At 44.6% G+C, this 19,387-nt stretch overlaps 1 protein-coding gene across 13 annotated transcripts in view; it reads left to right on the top strand.

Annotated features, from left to right (window-relative positions):
* Window positions 1–19,387, top strand: part of FHOD3 (formin homology 2 domain containing 3) — a 471,816-nt gene that overhangs the window by 199,626 nt on the left and 252,803 nt on the right. For all 13 annotated transcript variants that reach the window (XM_058692315.1, XM_058692316.1, XM_058692314.1 and 10 more), the window contains exons 4-5: window positions 1,304–1,371; window positions 9,264–9,369. In XM_058692315.1, the coding sequence (XP_058548298.1) occupies window positions 1,304–1,371; window positions 9,264–9,369 (174 nt within the window). The remainder of the gene's footprint in view (window positions 1–1,303; window positions 1,372–9,263; window positions 9,370–19,387) is intronic.

Genomic DNA, 19,387 nt, shown 5'->3' with positions numbered 1-19,387 from the left:
CAGCCACCAGAATAACACTGCTATTGACTACTTTATTCTTAACGTTTTAAATGCTTTGGTATCTGCCTTTGTCCTATCAGTGTTTGGCATAACGCAAAACTTTCATCCTCTAAGTCTATTGTTACCTGTTCTCATTTTATAGACCAGGAAATCCAAGACTTAGAAGTAGACTACTTTGTTCAAGGTCATCTCCCAAGTAGGTGGTGACACCAGCTTTGAAATGCAGGCTGACTGCTTAGTTGTTGCTCTTATTAAGTTCACTCTTCACTACCTGGTGCCTAGAACAGTTCCTGGCAGACACTCAGGAAATACATGTTGGGTGCTGTGTATTGGGAACTTCTGGTGCCCGATGTGAGGAACCTGACCTGCCAGCGGAATCACGTGGGTCAGGGCCACACTTGAGTTGTGTGAAGCTGAGTACTCTGCACTCCCAGGCCTTCTGTGTAGACCGGGATAACTGGTTTTTCCCCTCCTCCTATGTGCCCTCGGCACTTTGCAGCTCTCCTCCACTGGCTAACTAGTAATTGTGGCATATTCATTCATCTTCCTGTCATGTTGGGACCTCTGGAGGTTGGGTGTTAGGTTGGGGTCACCTCCTTATTCACTGGGCCTGACCTAACGAGAATGTGTTAAATATGACTGAGGGGGACACGGGGGTTGTAGGAGTTGGCCTGCATCTTGAGCCAGAGAAGCCTGACACAGGGCTCCTCTGTCTGCCTGGCTCAGGGCCAGACCCGTTCTTGAACATGAGTGAGAGCCCAGGAGTAGGCAGAGCAGAGGCTGCTTAGAGGGCCATCGCCAAGACATCCAGTCCTTAATCCAGCACAGCGTCCTGTGCTGCCCTTGGATCTTTAAGGCCCTTGACCGTTAGATCCCAGGAAGAAGAGGTGCCTCAAAGCTGAGCCCAGCTGCAGAAAGCACAGTGGTGCTGGGGCTGTGAGGCCAGGAAGGAGGGAGGGGGGAGAATGCATTCCATCATGACTGTGTTCATTTGCCGGATATAGTTGGCTATTGAGTACAGTGGTCTACAAACAGCTGGGACTAGAAGTCTGGAGAGAGGGAGGGTGGGGGCTGAGGGTGCACGTGGGGCGTTGGTCTCTAAAACTCACTCATCCCCTCTTCCGGCCACCTGTAGCAGCCTGGACTGTTCCATGTACCGTCTGAGGTGAGGTCTGTATCTTAACTGGATCCAGTCCCCTCACCTCTGGAGTGGACATTCTGTTCATTGTTCCTATTTTCTCTGTGTCTTTACCCTTGATTGCGTCAGTTTAATTAATTTTATATGTTATGTTTTTTATTTCAGAAAAACTGTACAACTCCAGTGGGCGAGATTTAAGAAGGGCCCTTTTCTCCCTGAAGCAGATATTTCAGGTAAAAAAGAAGACACGTGTGCTCACAGGTCCTGTTTTTGTATTGCTTATGGAATCAGATACAAACCTGTTTCTGCCTCTTACTGGTTACGGAAAGAAAAGTTCCTTTCGATTAAAATGTCAATTAGGTCAGAGTCTCAGTTGAGACTATTTTTACCCTATTAAATATTTCAAACATAAGTAAAGACGACTTTACCAAATCATGTTTTTCCATACTGACTTCAGACTTTTAAAAAGAAAAACCTACTGCAGATATAATTGAGGTCTTGCGTTGTCCCCAGTACTAACCATCTTCCTCCCACCCCAGGCCCCCTCTGTATCCTTGTTTCCATGCTATTGGTGAATATTCACCAAGAGTACATATATCCTTTGTTAACTTCATACATGTTATGCTGCATGGATCATACTCCAGCTTATTTAGTGAAAACAGGATAGATGTAGGCATGACTGACATAGCTCTGAGTCGTCTATTGTATGAATAAAGCATAATTGGCTTTGTTCACTCTTCTATTGGTTTATTCCCAATGTTGGCTATTTTAGAAACCATGCTGCTGTGGATGTGTCCCTTGTGCACACATGCAGGGTCCATTTTATCCTTTCTTCCTAAGCCTTCCCTCTTCCCCTGCCTTGAGAAAGTCCCAGGACTAGTGAAGAAGGCCAGGACAGGAGAGCAGGGAAGCTGAGAGACTCTCACTTGTGAACAGCCAAGAGGAGAGAGGGACAGAGCCAGGAGAGGAGGGGGAGGCTGCTGTCTGGGCAGAGTCAGGAGGTAGCACGTGCACTGAGTGTCTGTATATTCCTAGGGTATATCCCTCTTCTCTTCAGTTCCTGTCTTAGCCATATTCTTAAAAAATTTTGTCAGTGATAGTTTTTTTTATTTTTATTTTTTATTTTTTTAATATTTATTTTTGAGAGAGATGGAGCACAAGCGCGGGAGGGAAGAGAGAGAGGGAGACACAGAATCCAAAGCAGGCTCAAGGCTCTGAGCTGTCAGCACAGAGCCTGACACGGGGCTCAAACTCAAGCACCATGAGATCGTGACCTGAGCCACAGTCGGATGCTTAACTGATGGAGCCACCCAGGCACCCCTGTCAGTGATAGTTCTGCTAGAGTGGCAGTTCCCCTTCATGGATGTCTTCCTGAGAGGGGACTGGCGAAAAGGCCAATAATCCATCCCATCTGCACATTCTCATCCTGTTGTTCCTGAAATGTGTTCAGTCATGCCCTTAACCTTCTCCCAGAGCAGAGTCCCTTCTCAGTGTTAACATTTCTGGACGTGAACCCTCTTGGCTCTTCCAACAGTTATGGTGGTGAACCTACCCTGTCATTGCTCCTCATGCTGCAATGTCTCCGAAACACCTTGAGGTTGGGGTCTACCGTGGTTCAGACCGGTTCTTCTGGAAAAATGGCAATATCTGTCCATGGGCACTGCCTGCTTTTGGTTCTCTCCATCTCAGTCTGTTCTTTGTACCAGAGGGGTTTGAGGAAGGCCTTCTCTTGCTGGTCCCATGTAGCCTTCTAGATTACATCTGAATTTCTCAGTCTAACGTGAAGCCCTCCTAGAAGCCTCTGCTGCCCAATTCTCTGCCCTTGGCTGCATCTTGAATTCTATTCATGGGTGCATTCTGGGAGCAAGCTGCACCCTTCCTTTTCTGCACCTTTTCCCCTGGATCTATTGCTTCTATCCCATAATCTGTTGCCACCCCGCATCCACTCTCCATGTCTCTCGGTTGACCTCCTGGTGTCTCCTCTTGCTAGTGCCCTTCTCCCTAAATGAGTCCTCCCAGTGCCTCCAAATACCTTTGAAGTTCTCTGAGCTTACTTGTAGTATAGAACTTACAGTACTTGTCTGAGTCTAGCTGTCTGCAAGCTCCCTGGATTTCATCCCTGGGTCTTTGGGGCCAAGCACAGTATCTGGGGCTGTGTAAGCAATGGGTGAATTGGAGAGCCTTCTAGCAGATGTGTATGTCGTTAGTCTTTCTGGTTTCTAATTTAGTAAACACTATACTAATTGTCCCAAAGTTCCATCTGTATCTCCTTGTTCCTTAGCCAAACAAAATGAAACTTATTTACCTTTGATGACATCCTTCTCTTTAACTCAGATCCCCAGCTGCAGTTGGGCTGGACCCTCACTGTACCACCAGAGGGCCAGGCTCATGCCATTCCTCGTCCTAATTTATTTAGTCCCTCAGCCTGCCTGATGTTTCTGTTCAGCTTTGACTTCTTTCAAAACCTGTGTTCATCTCATTGAGTATCCAGTTGGTGGCAGAAACTGAAGAGAGAGGAGTCAGTTATTCCAAGTGACTTTAAAACATTGTGATTTGTGTGCTTTGAGTAGATATATTCTAAGAACGAAAGGAACCACACTTTCAGTCAACTGTTTGCAATAGTCTCATTGCTGCTGCTGCTGTTGTGTTGCTGTTCTAAGACTGGTGTATGTGTTCTAATTTGGTCATTCTTAGAGTTGTTAAGCATTAAGATTCTTGAAGTGTGAGGAAAAAGGAGATAGAAAGGTAGAAGAGGTTAAGAACTCTGTATTCCTGAATTTAATTGAAAGTATCAGCATGAACCCATGGTGTTTATTGTCTAACTAACAAGCAACTAAGCATATTTCCAGCTCAAAGTTTACTAAAAAGCACTAGGAACAATGGTCAGCCTATTACTTAAAGCACCACTAGCCCCAAGGTTGTGATGTTGAGATACTGAAAGGAACAATAGATCCTTGGAGAAATAGCTGATTCGAAGTCTGGAGTAGGAAATGGGTAAAAAACAAAACAAAACAAACAAAAAAAAAAACCTTAAAGCAAGGATGGTATCAGGTCCTGCTAGGATTCTTGCCAAAAGAACAAAGAACTCAGGAGCATGTTGAAGGGTCTTCTGGGTGGTTGGAAAATAGCAACATCAATAAGGATGATAAATACAATGGATTGAAAGACATCGAGAAAGTTGGCATTGATGAGTTCATAATGATACTAAAAAATAACGATGAATAGGTCACCTTAGGAAGATGCTAGTGAATCAGCTGATTATTTTGAAAAAGGGTAAAGTTTAAGAATCTCACATTTATCTTACCCTTTGCCTTTAAAATTTTTTTAATTCAAGTATAATTAATATGCAGTGTTATATTAGTTTCCGGTGTATAAAATAATGATTCAACAATTTTATATGCTCATCTATACTGCTCTTGATTCCCTTTCCCTGTTTCATACATCCCCCCACCTACATTTCCTCTGGCAACCACCAGCTCTCTGTATTTGAGTCTATACTTTTTACTCTGGATCTGTTTTGTTTCTTAAATTCAAGTCATTTCACTTAAAATTATAGCCTCTAGATCCATCTGTGTTGCTGCAAATGGCAAGATCTCATTCTTTTTTGTGGCTGAGTAATATTCCACTGTATGTATATATGTATGTGTATATATAGATGTATATGTCTATATATAGGTAGATATACCACATCTTCTTTATTCATTCATCTGTCCGTGGACACTTGTGTTGCTTCCATATATTGGCTATGGTAAATAATGCTACCATAAGCATAGGAGTATATATATCTTTTTGCATTAGTATTTTCATTTTCTTTGGATGAATACCGTGTAGTGGCATTACTGGATCATATAGTAACTCTATTTTTAATTTTTTGAGGAACCTCCGTACTCTTTTCCACAGTGGCTGTACCAACTCACAGTGCACGAGGATTCCATTTTTCCTCTACATCCTCACCAAACCCTGTCATTTCTGTTTTTGATTTTAGCCATTCTGACAGGTATGAGGTGATACCTCATTATAGTTTTAATTTGCATTTCCCTGATGATGCATGATGAGCATCTTTTCATGTGTCTGTTGGCCATCTGTATGTCTCCTTTAGAAAAGTATCTATAGGTCATCTGCCCGTTTCTAAATCAAATCGTGTGTGTGTGTGTGTGTGTGTGTGTGTGTGTGTGTGTGTGTTGGTGTTGTATAGGTTCTATATATATTTTGGGTATTAACCCCTTATCAGATATATCATTTATAAATAACTTCTACCAGTTAATAGGTTGCATTTTTGCTCTGTTGGTGGCTTCCTTCACTGTGCAAAGACTTTTTATTTTGGTATAACCACAATGGTTTAATTTTGCTTTTGTGCTTCCCTTGCCTTAGGAGATGTCTAGAAAAATGTTGCTAGGACTGCTGTCAAAGGAATTACCACCTATGTTTTCTTCCAGGAGGTTTACAATTGCACTAAACATAATAAAATACCTAGGTATTGTACCCTTCTCTATGTAAACTTTAGGGTAATGGAATGGTAGTTGAACAGAAGTTTTGTTTACCATAATCTTCTAGCTAATGGGGAGGAATAATAGAATTAAAATATCACAGTTTTGTAGCCCTATGTAAATTGATCTGGGTATTGAACATCAATGCCTGCGCTGACATGGTGGAAAAGAGATAAGGCCAGATTGTGTGTCGTTCCTCGTGGGAATTCGCACTCCCATCAGTGGTGTGCTAAAGCCAACAAATTCAACTCTGGATCTCCTCATGTCCTCCTGTGCAGTACCAGTTTAAAAATTATGTAGGATAGAGGCACATGCTAATCTTCCCCACAGTGGTGTAATGAATAAAGTCCAGACTGTAGGCTACTCTACAGGACAGATGACCTACTTTCCTTAACACCTACATTTCAAGGAAAACAAAAAAGATGAATTAAAAAGACCTTTAAAACTTATCAACTGAATATCACATGTGGATCTTGTTCGGATCCTGGTACAAAATGTAAAAAATGGAACAGTATTTATGAAACAATTGGAGTTTTGGTCACAGACTGGACATTTAGTAATATTAAAGCATCAGTTTTTTATTGTGAGTACATAACTTTAAAGAGTTTCTGGGGGCGCCTGGGTGGCGCAGTCGGTTAAGCGTCCGACTTCAGCCAGGTCACGATCTCGCGGTCCGTGGGTTCGAGCCCCACGTCAGGCTCTGGGCTGATGGCTCGGAGCCTGGAGCCTGTTTCCGATTCTGTGTCTCCCTCTCTCTCTGCCCCTCCCCCGTTCATGCTCTGTCTCTCTCTGTCCCAAAAATAAATAAAAAACGTTGAAAAAAAATTTTTAAAAAGAGTTTCTGTATTTTGGAGATGCTTATTGGAGTATTTATGGATTAAGTGATGTGATGTCTGGGATTCCCTTTAAATTAATAGGGCAGCAGCAGACAGACAAATTAATATGGGGTGGTAAGGGAAACAGGACTGGTAGGAGTTGACTGGCACCTGAGGGTCACTCAACTGTTCTGTCTTCTTCTGTATATGTTTAAAGTTTTCCTTGGAGAAAAAAAATTCAAAAACAAAATGAACGTGGTTGAGGTCTTGTTGCACATTCCTTCACTGAGTTCTGTGGTGTTAACTCTGAATTCTCAGGGATGTTATTTCTGCCATTTATTCATCACACGGATAGTTTTGAGCAGCGTTTGCTGGTATTATGTAGTCAATAGCTCTAAACCAGGCAGGCATCATTGGGTATTGAATGGATACACAGGCATAAACTGTCTGGGGCTTGGATCACCTTCTCCCATACCCATAGTCTGCATTTCAGTCATCTTGTGTTTTCTACATGCAGGGCTTCTTTCTGGAACTTAAGAGTATAAGGGTGTAAAATACCAAGCCATTGGTCTTTTGCATTGAGCTGAATAGTTTTCCTTGACGGATGAGCATTAAAAAGAAAAACAAAAGATCACAGGTTGAAGTATGGCTAGTGTAGAAAATTCTGAAATGCAGGGACAATCCCTGATCAGTTGGTGTTAATGTTCTGATTTCATTCTAGTTGGAAACCAGTGTTTTAAATATCATTTATTAATGCCTAAATATTTTAGGATATGTGTTCAAAATCTCCTACATTGCCAATTTGGAAGACATTCTCCACAATTTATTAGCCACAAATGCCTATTTCTTAAGTGCCTTATCTACATATGTCCATACGTTTTAGTTAAGGTTCTGAATCTTCATAAACACTGTCTCCCTGGTTGGAGGATTTGGTTGTTGAGTACCTTGGCCCGGCAGCCAACTCTCGGCTGTATTAATATTAGTGATTAGCTTGAGTGGTTTCTCGAGGGCTTGTTCTCACTTTTTCACCATGAAGTCATGTATGAATCTAGCTTTAGTTCAAGTAATAAACATTTGTTACATGCTTGGAAAAACCTTCTGACTAGACATGAGCTCATCTAAATGTTCACTTTTCACATATGCTGGTGGAAAAGGATATGGATGGAGGGAGAATTATTTTTATTTCCTTTATACATACGAGTGTAAAGTTATTTTCCAAAAACTCATGATATTGTCCCATTTTCTCTTGCTTCTAAAGCCGTGATTATCTTAAAGTCTGAGTTAACACAGCTGTCTTTCATTACCTTCAGGGCACAAGCATCTCCCACCCCCACCAGTGCCCTCTGAACGTTGAGAGTGTTTTCTTGGTTCAAAGGGAGCCTTCGCCTGGCCTGCCCACATTTAGCTCAAGTCCTCCATCCATATAATTGGAAAATGCCATAAAGTCAAAATGAGGGGCTGATTTCACATAGGGACAGGAGAATTATGCCCATTTGTCTAAATTATTTTTTTCTTTTTTGGAGATAAACTATGGTTGCTGACCATTCCTATAATAATAACCATTCATTATTCCATTAAGCTTCCTACTATTTACATCACTGAGGTTTGTTTTAATTTTTGCTCTGTTGTTATAATTGAAGATGAATGTTCCAGTCTTACGCTAGCTGCCTCTGAGACCAGGCATTGTCCAATTGAGGACATCTCCTGAGACAGTAGTGGAAAAATCCCTCTCATAGAGCTCTGTAGAACTTGGTACTGCAGAAAATGATTGGGCTTGGGCGCTGGCTGGACATAGGTGATCTCAGCCCAAGTGTTGAGTCTTCTGTAAAGAGAAGGTAGGCTTAGATCAATGGTCCTCGAAGTGATTGCCCTTAAGGATTTCCTGGGGAAGTTATTCACAGCCAGAGCCCTGCCCTCAAATTGTGATGCAATTCATCTGGGCAGGTCCTGCTTCCTATTTCTTTTTAAAGATTCCCTAGATGATCCTCATGTGAAGGAGTCAGGGGTGAGAACCATCTGAGCATCTCTGAGTCACCTGGGGGGGATGCGTTAAGCACAGATTGCTGAGCCTCATGGTAGAATTTTCTATGCAGTAAATTGGGGAATTTGCATTCGTAACAAGTGCCCAGGTGATGCTCATGCTGCTGGTGAGTCTGGACACCTGACTTTGAGAACCACTGCATTAGATGGTCCCTGAGATTCCTTCCACGTCCTGCCTCCTGTGACTTCCTGTGGCCTCCTGAGGCGGCCCCTTTGCAGACAGATGTGGTTGCTCCAGATGCACGGCTGGTCATGTGCCTCCTGGCTTGTCCTGCAACGCAACTTGGGAGGAGGAGAAACTGCTTCCTCACTTAGATACCATGTGCAAGACCCTTGTAACCACTGACCTTAAGGACAGTCTTTTGGAACACACGAGTGGCTTTGAATCTGCCACTTGATGGTCTGTGCTGCAATCGAACGTTTCCTGTTGCTAAAACCCAGCAAGCTTCATGTGGCCCGTCCCGAGGGACCTGTGGGGAAGCAGAGCCTGGTGATTTTTGAAGAATGAAAAACAGAACACTATAAATATTCTTGACAGGGGATTCATTTACTTTATCTTTATTAGATTGCCCAGAAGGCAATAATTGGTCTTTGGCAAACAACAACGTGGAGACTGGTTGTAAAATTCCTCTGGCAACAGTTAAGATGCCTCATTTGAATAGAGCAGAACACTCTTTAGAGGTCAGTCTGGCTTCAAAGGCTCGTACATAGTTTTAACAGCGTGGACAGAGCATGGACTGGGACAGTATTTGAAGTCTTTTTTCTCTCTCCTTTCCTGCCCAGGATGACAAGGATTTGGTGCATGAATTTGTAGTGGCTGAAGGTCTGACGTGTTTGATCAAGGTGGGAGCTGAGGCAGACCAGAACTATCAGAACTACATTCTGAGGGGTAAGTTCTGATGTGCCCGCTGCAAGGGGGCCCTGGCATTGCTTCCAGAAACTTCGATACTGAGAGCTTTGAAAAAGACTTGGATTACAGAGTAAGATGATAAAGACACCCCTGAGCAAAAGATGACACTTTCTTCAGGTTTTATCACTTCCTGGTAACTAATCGGTGACTGAGCTCATTTTTGCCTCACACCTCTTCCTGGTTATTAAGGAAAATACTCCTTCTCAGGAGGTTCTCTACAATCCCTTTTATTTGGTGAGGAAAGAAACACACTACGGGGGCCTGCATTTCAGCAGAAAGTCACCCCAAACCAAAGAGGCCAATTTCTTTGCTGGGAAATCAACAACTTGGGTTATTACTGAGAATGCTTGTCAGAAGCATACATTCCTCACTGGGTTTTCATGTTTGTGACTCGGTAGGTTTGGGGTGGGCCCACAACTTGGATTTTAAGGAATGATTCTGGAAAGCTATCTGTATAATTTCATTTTTCAAAAAAAGTTAATTTTTGAGAGAGAGAGAGAGAGAGAGAGAGAGAGACAGGGAGAGAGTGGGGGGGAAGGGGGGAGAGAGAATCCCAAGTAGGCTCTGTGCAGTCAGCCCAGAGCCTGACTCAGGGCTCTATCCCACCAACCAGAAGATCGTGACCTGAGCCAAAATCAAGAGTCAGACTTTCAGGTGCCCCTCATTTTTTTTTTAAGTGAGGTACATGTGGTGTTTGAAGCACTGATTACTGTTCCCGTTCATAAAATTAATGCTCTTTGGTTATAGTATTTTTGTCCACCTTCGTATAAATAGTTTTACTTGATTCCATAAAAATGTGACAAGGGAGAGCAGGAATTATTAGGTTGGACTCTAAGAAATGACTGCTATCAACAGTTTTGAACTATAGGTCAAAGGAGAGATTTAATGTAGTTCAATATTATTTCCATTTTTACAACTGGAAGATTTGAGACTCAAAGATGTGGAGTAGTTACCCAATCAAGTCCCTTTCTCTTGGGCATGGTCAAGCAGGGGCCATGCCTGGGCCCGGAGGGAACATCTCGTCTCCTCTTCATGTATACCTGCAACCCCACAGCTTTATCTCCCTGTTCACATAGGGGGAACATACTGCTTTTCCTTTCCCCTTGGGTGAAGGACAAGTGCATGAAACATGATTTAGTATCAGATATCCATGGTCAGGCTTGAATGAGACAGGCAAAGTGAAACTGTCTCCTGCAGTTCCTGTTGTGTTTTACCCTGAGCAGAAACCTCCTGACCTGTCTTGATACCCAGCACAGCGAACTGAGTCCTGCCCTCTTGGACCCTGTCCCTGGGGAGCCATAGAGGCAAAAAGCGAGAAAGAAAACTTAGGGCTCGTTAAGAAAAAAAAAAAATTAAGGACATATTTTCAAGGCAGTGGTCATGGTTTCTGTTCTTCTTGATAAATGCCGAGTGTGTGTGTGAGAGAGTTTTCCTCAGCCTTCCGCTTCTCCATGGTGCTGGGGAGGCTGGGAAGTCGCCTCTTTCTACCCATCTTCAATCTTTTCCCGGGTGTGTGGTTGATCCTCATTACAAGTTGTCAGTAGAGATGGCTTCAGGATGAATTTGATGATTTCTCTCCCCATAATGAAAACATGGAAACTTGTGGGATTTGTGTAGACAAATGAACCGCACACTTGGTCCCACTGTTGCCCGTCAGTGCAGCTTGGTGTCTGAAGAGATTCTCATCCTAGGCTTTTGTTTCACACGGGTCCAATACCTAGAAGGGGGGGAAGGCACCAAGATAAGGACAAGGGAAACTTGTCTAGTTTATTTTCTACCTGACATATGGATGTTCATAAGTTGAACCTCCTGGAAGGAAATAAATCTAAAATTACCTAATTCTGAATAGTGGGTCCACACAGTAGGGTTTTTTGTTATGTTTAAAGTATACACACATACACACACACACACACACACCCACCCCTCTATAGAACGAATATTATAACCATCTATGTATTTAATTTCTTGTGACCCTCATCTAGGAGTGTGTGTGTGTGTGTATGTGTATTTTTATGGGGTAAACCATCAGTGTAAACCTTCACATTGATCTACAGCCAAGCCTGGGTTGAGGGGGATGGCCCTGGTAGGTGGGGTCATCCCTTAGCAAGAAGGCCACATTTTTGTCGAAAGCCCCTCGCACACGTCTCCCACAGGTTGGAACTGGGTCACATGAGCACCTGTAGCTGCAAAGGAGGCTGGCAGATGACTTGACTTGGCTTTCTGGACTCTCAGAGCAGGGCGGGGTGGCTCTGGGTCTGACGATCACCAGTGCCTGCCACACAGACCAAGTTAGGAGGAAAGAGTTCAGCCCTCACTCCCTCCTGACTGAGGGCAGGGTAATCTCAGTGGCTGTACAAGGCCCCCAAATGGTGAACTGTGTGAATTGTGTTGCCTGGTCGGGAAAGATGTTACTGATGTAGAATACTTTAGTGAGGCTCTCCACCTTAATGCTTCTCGTTAAACTGGCAACGGTTTATTAACTTGCAGTTGTAGTACTGGGAAGGTGCCAAAGTCAACTGCCACATTTTTAAGAATCAGAATACCCAAACACAACCAGGGGAGAGTCCTGTCACCCATGTGCTGCTTGTCTGTGTAGAAAATGCCACCGAGGTCAAACCCTTGCTGCAGACCTCTCTTCCTAAAATAGCAGGAGGCTCCACCCTTTCATTGCCACCACTAGGGCCTTGCCTTCAGATTTTTCCTGTCCATTTGTGTTGGTTGATTGAAGACCAGAAGCTCCCCAGATGTTCCCTGGAAAATGAACAAGTTCTCCCTCCACTGGGGTTACTACAAGGCACTCTGTTTTCCATGGAATGGAGGTGCCTTTCCCTGCCTGCCTCGCTCGAGCTAAGTCTCAGTAGACTCGGTGTGACCAGGGCGCTGTGTGCAAACATCAGCACATTTTGATGTATCTGACCAGAATCCATGCCAGGAAGGTACCTTCTGAGGGATGTAAATGACAGATTTCTCAGGGTGTGACTTTTGTGTTTTTATATAAGGAAACTATCATTTTTCTCAGCCCGCATGTTGAGTCACCCCTTCCTGACTTTGAAGAACTTCTCTTGTAGGCTTTTTTAGATGGTGATCAGCTGCCGGCAGAACACCAGACATTTGCAATCAAGGACAACCTTTGAATTGCCTCTTTGTTTAACCTCATTTCAACCCTATTACCTTGGGTGAAGTATGGTGAGGCCAGATGCAGATCCAGAGAGAAAGTGCAGAGTGTTTTATAGCTTTGTAACTCACAGTTTCCTGGGGAGAACACAGAGTGCCCCACGGAGGCCACTCAGGAGAAGCATGGGGGTCAGTCATGAGGCAGAGGGAGAGGGCAAGCACCTTTGTTGTGGTTTCCCTAGGAAGGAGCTGTCAGGGTGGGGTAAGCCAACTTACCCCTGTGGGCCCTGGAGCTGTTAGAGTAGAAGTATCATGGCCTACAGTGTGAGAGCCCAACATGTCAGGTGGCTGGGGGTGTGCACTTGAGCTGCTGGAGAAGAGCTGACCGACCTCTACCCAGAGCCTCAGAACTGCATCACTGTAAAGTCTTACAACCTCAAAAGTAGATTGGTGGTCAAAATCCTGTCAGGGAGGGTGTGCCTTCATGAAGTTACCTCAGGAGCTGTGCTCTGTGGGACCATGTGTGAGTCCCCCAGATCCAAAGGAAACAAGCATTTGGAGAACCCAGTGCTTTCCACATCTGCTTTTAGAACTCGATTAATTTATCTTTATTTTTGTGCTCAGCTGTCTGTCAGCTTTTTTTTTTTTTTTTTAAGGCCTAGGAATGTGTTGCTTTTAGTAGAGGATGTATCTGCTGAGCAGTAAAGATAGGTTTTGAGTTATGGTGTAGCCCAGTGCTCTCTGAAAATGTGAGCCAGCTGCTGGGAAGAAGTCTAAATGCACAACATGCAGAAATAATATTTATCTGACTTATTATTCTTGGATGGTTCTAGCTAATGACCTAAAGTTTTTCAAGATAGCCAGTATTTAATATAAGTCTCCTGTGGAATTTTGTACCTCGCAATTATTCTTATTCAAGTAGGACCTCGAATGGTATATTCCTGGGAACTTTCTGCACACATACTGAGCCTTCATGGGGGGCCCCCTTTAAGCCCTGGGGACATGACGATGACAGCAAGATACAGGCATGCCCTGGCCACTTCACCTGTTGTATCTCATACACCTTACATATTTAGAGATTATGTGTGTATAAGGGGATCAGCTTCGGGGCCGAGGGTGAGGGATGAGAAAGAGATGAGTAGAATCCGTGAGATCAGCTGCCTTTTCTGGCTGTACTTCAAGGGAAGCTGCCTCTTAAGGGCTAGTTTTACATGGAGAAGTCTGATTTGATCATTTCACCTGAAGCAAAGTACCCATTAATCAAAAAAACACCACTGTCGTTATCAGAGGTGGATAAGGTCTTAGAACTCCTATAGCTCAACCCTTTCATTTTAGGAGAAAACTGCAGATATTTTGTCCCTATAATGCATCTTAAAAAATGTTTTCATGCCCGTCAACATTGAAAAATCAGAACATTTGACCTAAAAAAAAAAAAAAACAACATCCAGATTTCAGGTAGCTTTGGGAAAACCAGAACCAGAGAATTTCAGTGCCCTGCCAAATATCACTTAACTGTATTCTACTCTGGGGGGAAAATGCCTTCCATGTCAGGGGATCTCTTAATGAGGTTCAAGACTTCTGCCCGGGGGCGGGGGGGGGGGGTGGGTTGTCAGCACCAGCATCATCTGGAAAAGACACATTATAGACAGAGTGCAAAGAGGTTTGTGATCTTAGGTGGTGGTGCAAAATGATCAAGTGGTGTTTAAACCAAAATCTTCCACCCTGGCAGAACTTAGAAGTCTGTGTTTTTGGCATTTCAGAACAAAGGAGGAGGACAGAGGTTTGGTTCAGACTATAGACTGGGAGCATAGGAAGGGGCCCAAACCGGCCCCAAAGTGGGAGGATGGGAGCAGAAGTGGGGAGCTACTCACCTCCTGAACCAAGCTCAGGTCCTTGGTACCATGTTTACTCCTGAACGGCCGGGCCTTACTCTTGACTCCCTTACGCTGGTCCTGGGGCACACCTGACCTGTGTTGGAGGAACCTTCCTCTTGTGAGATGAGTACATCAGGATGTTTGGTCAGGACTTAAGGGATCAATCATGGCAGCCACGTGGCCAGACTTTGGTGTGGATGACACAGTTGCACAGGTATCTGGGTCACCCCCTAGACTGTCACCAGCCCTTGGGGGTTGAAGCCACTGTCAGTGATGGAGTTCTTTCTCATCAGATGTCCCTCCTCATGCTAAGTCCATATGACCGGGACTATTCCCAGGAGGGAATCATGATGGCTGGCACAAATTGGCACCCCATGAGGCCAGACTGAACCTGCAGGTGTTTTATTTGCCTCATAGATTATGTTCAAAATTTTTTACAATAGTTATGAACGTTTTTATTTATTTATTTGATGTTTACTTATTTTGAGACAGCATGCAAGCAGGGGGAGGGGCAGACAGAGAGGGAGAGAGAATGCCACGCAGGCTCCACACTGTCAGCACAGAGCCCGATGTGGGGCCCGAACTGAAGGACTCATCATGACCTGAGTGAAACCAAGAGTCGGTAGCTTAACAGACTGAGCCACCCAGGTGGCCCAGTTATGAACGTTTAAGAATTGAGGGATTGGACATAAAATTATGGATATATGGCTTCTTCTGTAAAACTGAAAGCTCAGGCCAACACAGGGTCTTTATTGCTGCGTGGCCATAATTAGCGAGAGTTAGAAGAAGCAGTTTCCTTCACAGGGAGCTCATGGGCTCTGTTGACCTCCGTTTCCACCACTCTTTTGTGTGTTGCCCCTGGGTTGTTCTGCTTTGTTGCCTCAGTGCCCCAGAGGCATGTGAAATCACATGCCTAAAGAAATCGCAATCTGTGAAACCAGGGTTACAGTGATGTAAAGTAGAAGAGTCTAGCTCTGTCCTAGCTGGGCATACGTTGTACTGTCGTTGCTGCTTTGTGAACTTGGATCTCAAGTCCAACACGACGTTGTTTTTTTTTTATTCTATCCCATCCTGGCATTTTTTTTTAATGTTTATTTTTGAGGGAGAGAGAGAGCATGAGTGGGTGGGGGATGGGGAGAGAGAGAAGGAGACAGAATCTGAAGCAGGCTCCAGGCTCCGAGCTGTCAGCTTAGAGCGTGACACAGGGCTTGAACCCATGAGCAGCGAGATCATGACCTGAGCCTAAGTTGGATGCTTAACCAACTGAGCCAGGTGCCCCTCACCGTGGCGTTTCTTAATACGCGATCAGCACTGTCCTCTGTTGCCTTCCCCATCCGAGCTATTATGTGAATATCTGGGGAGAGAAATCCTGGCACCACACAGGTAGTGGCATCCTACAGTCTGAATTTCCATCCAAAGTTCTGAATTTGGGAAACAGGCTGAGAGTAGGTGGAGCCGCTGACTGAGGCAAGAGCATGTTAACCAGAAGATTCCTGTTGGAGACTTGCTGCATTGGTTGCACTTGTAAGGTGATAAAAGCAAGGCTTTCATGTCCTAAATCATGTGCCTTGGACTCAACGGCAGAAAGTCCTCACTGTCCACGCATCAAAGGAGGGATCCAAGTATGTCCCAGAGAGAATGTCAGAGTGTCAAGGCCAGCAGAATAGAGACAATCCAAGATGGATGTGTCTGAAAAGAAAAGAGAATAAAACTGAGTGATATACAGATTTTTCTTAAAGCGGAAATAGCCTTTTATAATTGCTTTTCATCGTGTAGTCCGTGGACACACAAGAGTATGGAAAGCAAATGGCAAAGAAAGGAAAAAAACATAAAAATCACCTATAATCCTACTGAACAAAGATGGAAACCATTTTCTACTCACGTATATACATGCCTGCTTCCCACATGCCTTTTGCAAAAATGAAGTGTCCTTTAAGTACGTTGTCAGCTGTGTCTGCCAGAAGGGAGTGGCTTGAAAATACACACCTTGGAAGCTGGCTTTGTGACATATCTTAAACCTCGGTGCAATTATTTAACTTCTTTAAAGTGCAGCTTCCAGGGAGATATCTAATTTTAGGAGTGTTATGAAGGTTACAGGGCTCATAGAAAGACCTGACTAAAGGATTGAGTTGTAACTCTGACAGTTATTATCAATAATAGTCAATGATATCAATGTAGTAACCACCTGTTATGGGCTGAATTGTGTACTTCCCCCAAATTCGTCTGCTGAAGTCTTACCCCCAAGACCTCTGGATATGACTGTATTTGAAGATGGGGCCTTTAAAGAGACGCTTAAAACGAGGTTATTAGGGTGGACCCCGATCCAGTATGACTGGTGTCCTTATCGAAAGAGATAAAGACAGGGGCGCCTGGGTGGCGCAGTCGGTTAAGCGTCCGACTTCAGCCAGGTCACGATCTCGCGGTCCGTGAGTTCGAGCCCCGCGTCAGGCTCTGGGCTGATGGCTCGGAGCCTGGAGCCTGTTTCCGATTCTGTGTCTCCCTCTCTCTCTGCCCCTCCCCCGTTCATGCTCTGTCTCTCTCTGTCCCAAAAATAAATAAAAAATGTTAAAAAAAAAAAATTTAAAAAAAAAAAAAAAAGAAAGAGATAAAGACAGATCTGTGAGGGAGGGGGATGTGAACACCCAGGGAGAAGACAGACAAGCTAAGGAGAGAGGTCTCAGAAGGAATGAGTTATGCCAACACCTTGATCTTGGACTTACAGCCTCCAAAACTGAGAAATTTCTGCTGCCTATACCCCTAGTCTGTGGTATTTGTTACAGCAGCTTCAGGAGACTGATACACATCGTAGCCTACAACCCTCTGGGAGTTGCTTGTATGTTACCTGGGGTGAAAGTCTTGAGGATACAGTTGTTGTGTTAGAAGGTACGTACACGTGCACCTTGTTTGGGATTGAATCATTGTCCTGAGAAAGGATATGGAAATTTATGCTCCCACCCATGTTCCTTTCTGTTCATTTACTCCAGGCCTGGGGTGATCCTTCTCTGTGATCTTTGTTACTCCTGGTGATTAGGGCGCCCTTATTACTAACAATGAATTTTATCCTCCTTTTTAAAAAGTGGTTTGTAATTTTGGTTGTCATTGTGTTAAATCTGTCGATTAATTTGGGAAGAATTGACATCTTTATTTGAAAATTCAAAACTACTGCTTACATGCCCTTCTGTGTCCCCGGGGCAAATCTTCCTCAGGAGTAAAACTCCAGTATGTGTGCCTCAGACTCTTGTGTGAGATGTCTACCTCCTTTGACTTTGGTAAAGAATTGTGTGTATACTCCTCTTGGGTGGTTTTTTTTTTTTTAATTTTTTTAAATGTTTCGTTGAGACAGAGAGCGTGAACAGGGGAGGGGCAGAAAGAGTGAGACACAGAATCCAAAGCAGGCTCCAGGCTCTGAGCTGTCAGCACAGAGCCCGACACGCGGCTCGAACTCACAAGCCACGAGATCATGACCCGAGCCGAAGTCGGACGCTTAACCGACTGAGCCACCCAGGCGCCCCATCCTCTTGGGTGTTTTATATTCATTCTTGTTTCATCTTATTTTTGAACTGGGCCTGATATTTCCCACATTGATAGAATGAGAAAGTTGTTTGGGTTTTTTTTTTCTTGTTTACTTGTTTCGTAAATTGGGTTTTGGAGTGTTGTCTCCTGGGAAGGGTCTTGCTCACCATGCCCCCACCCTTGGGTGTGTTTTTGCTGCAAACAGGGACACTCTGTGTCTGGGGCCGGGGTTCCTTACTTGTAGCAATAACTTGGTGAAGACAGTGAGAGAGTTAGCTCCTTTTCCTCTGTATTTCCATGTCTGAATCTTTTCTTTTTGCACTTAGGCCAGTAGCCTGCCTGATGGAGGTTTGGTCTGGTGGTTTGGGGCATTCGCCAACCCATGGCCAAAGGTGGGCCGCTTGAAGCTGGAGGATATGGTCTTCTTGTTTTGTTGGTTTTATCTTTCCCCATGTTGAAACCTATGCTTTTGGCATCTAACCTTCTCTGTGCCCTGGCTGTGTCTGACCTCAACCTAATCCTTTTGCTCACGCACTTGGCATGCCGTTGGTGATGTGGCCTCCAGGCGGAACCAGCCACACTGCTGAGAAATTTGGTCAGGGCCAGGAAAACCACAGCCCTTCCTGCTTGGGGAGGGAGGCTGAATTCTTTTGGCTGCTGCTATGGTGGCAGAAGTGGCACCCCCAGAGCACTCTGAATGTCCCATCTGTGGCCCTCTTGTCCCCCTGCCATCTCTACCCTGCATCAGGCCTGCACCCCTTTTAAAAAAACTGAGTCAGCGAGGGGCGCATGGGTGGCTCCGTTGGTTGAGCATCTGACTCTCAGTTTTGGTTCAGGTCATGATCTTGCAGTTTGTGGGGTCAAGTCCAGTGTCAGGCTCTGCACTGGCAGCACAGAGTCTGTCTGGGATTCTCTCTCTCCCTCTTTCTCTGACTCTCTCTCTCTCTTTCTCTCTGACTCTCAAAACAACAACAACAAAAACTGAGTCAGAGAATAGCTGAGAGATGCAGTTCTGTCCTTCCCTTCCAGTCCATTTGTGCACAGAGGCCCAAAATGGGCTCACACTGGGGCAGTTCACGTCTCTTCCTTGGCCTGCCCAGATCATGCGTTATTGTGGGTTTGTTCAACTTTTCTCCATGATCTTCTATAACGTTGCGTTTTCCAAAATAGGGAATTGGATGCTGGGCCCAGTGTTCCCCTTGAACCCACTGCAATCTCTTATGTATGTTGATGGGCCTCAGAACCAGCAGTGTGTGATTGGCTACCCCTCATCTCACGACTGATGGAATCTCTTGTCCACTGGCGCCTCTCTTTGGTTATCTGGGTAGATTGGTAGGAAGATAGCTTGGAGGCTGCTTGTGTGGTGCCATTTTTTCTGGTTACGTTACTGAATCATTATTGCTGGTGGTCTGTGCCTTGGCACGGCCCTGGTCTGCAGGGCCATACATAGGAATGGACGTGCCAGGAGGAGGAGAAAAACTCGAGGAGGCAGTGAA

Source organism: Neofelis nebulosa, chromosome 11, assembly GCF_028018385.1.
Source record: "Neofelis nebulosa isolate mNeoNeb1 chromosome 11, mNeoNeb1.pri, whole genome shotgun sequence".
NCBI classification, from domain to species: Eukaryota; Metazoa; Chordata; class Mammalia; order Carnivora; family Felidae; genus Neofelis; species Neofelis nebulosa.
The sequence above is the reverse complement of the archived record's forward strand: the minus strand, read 5'-3'. Positions and strand labels throughout refer to the sequence as shown.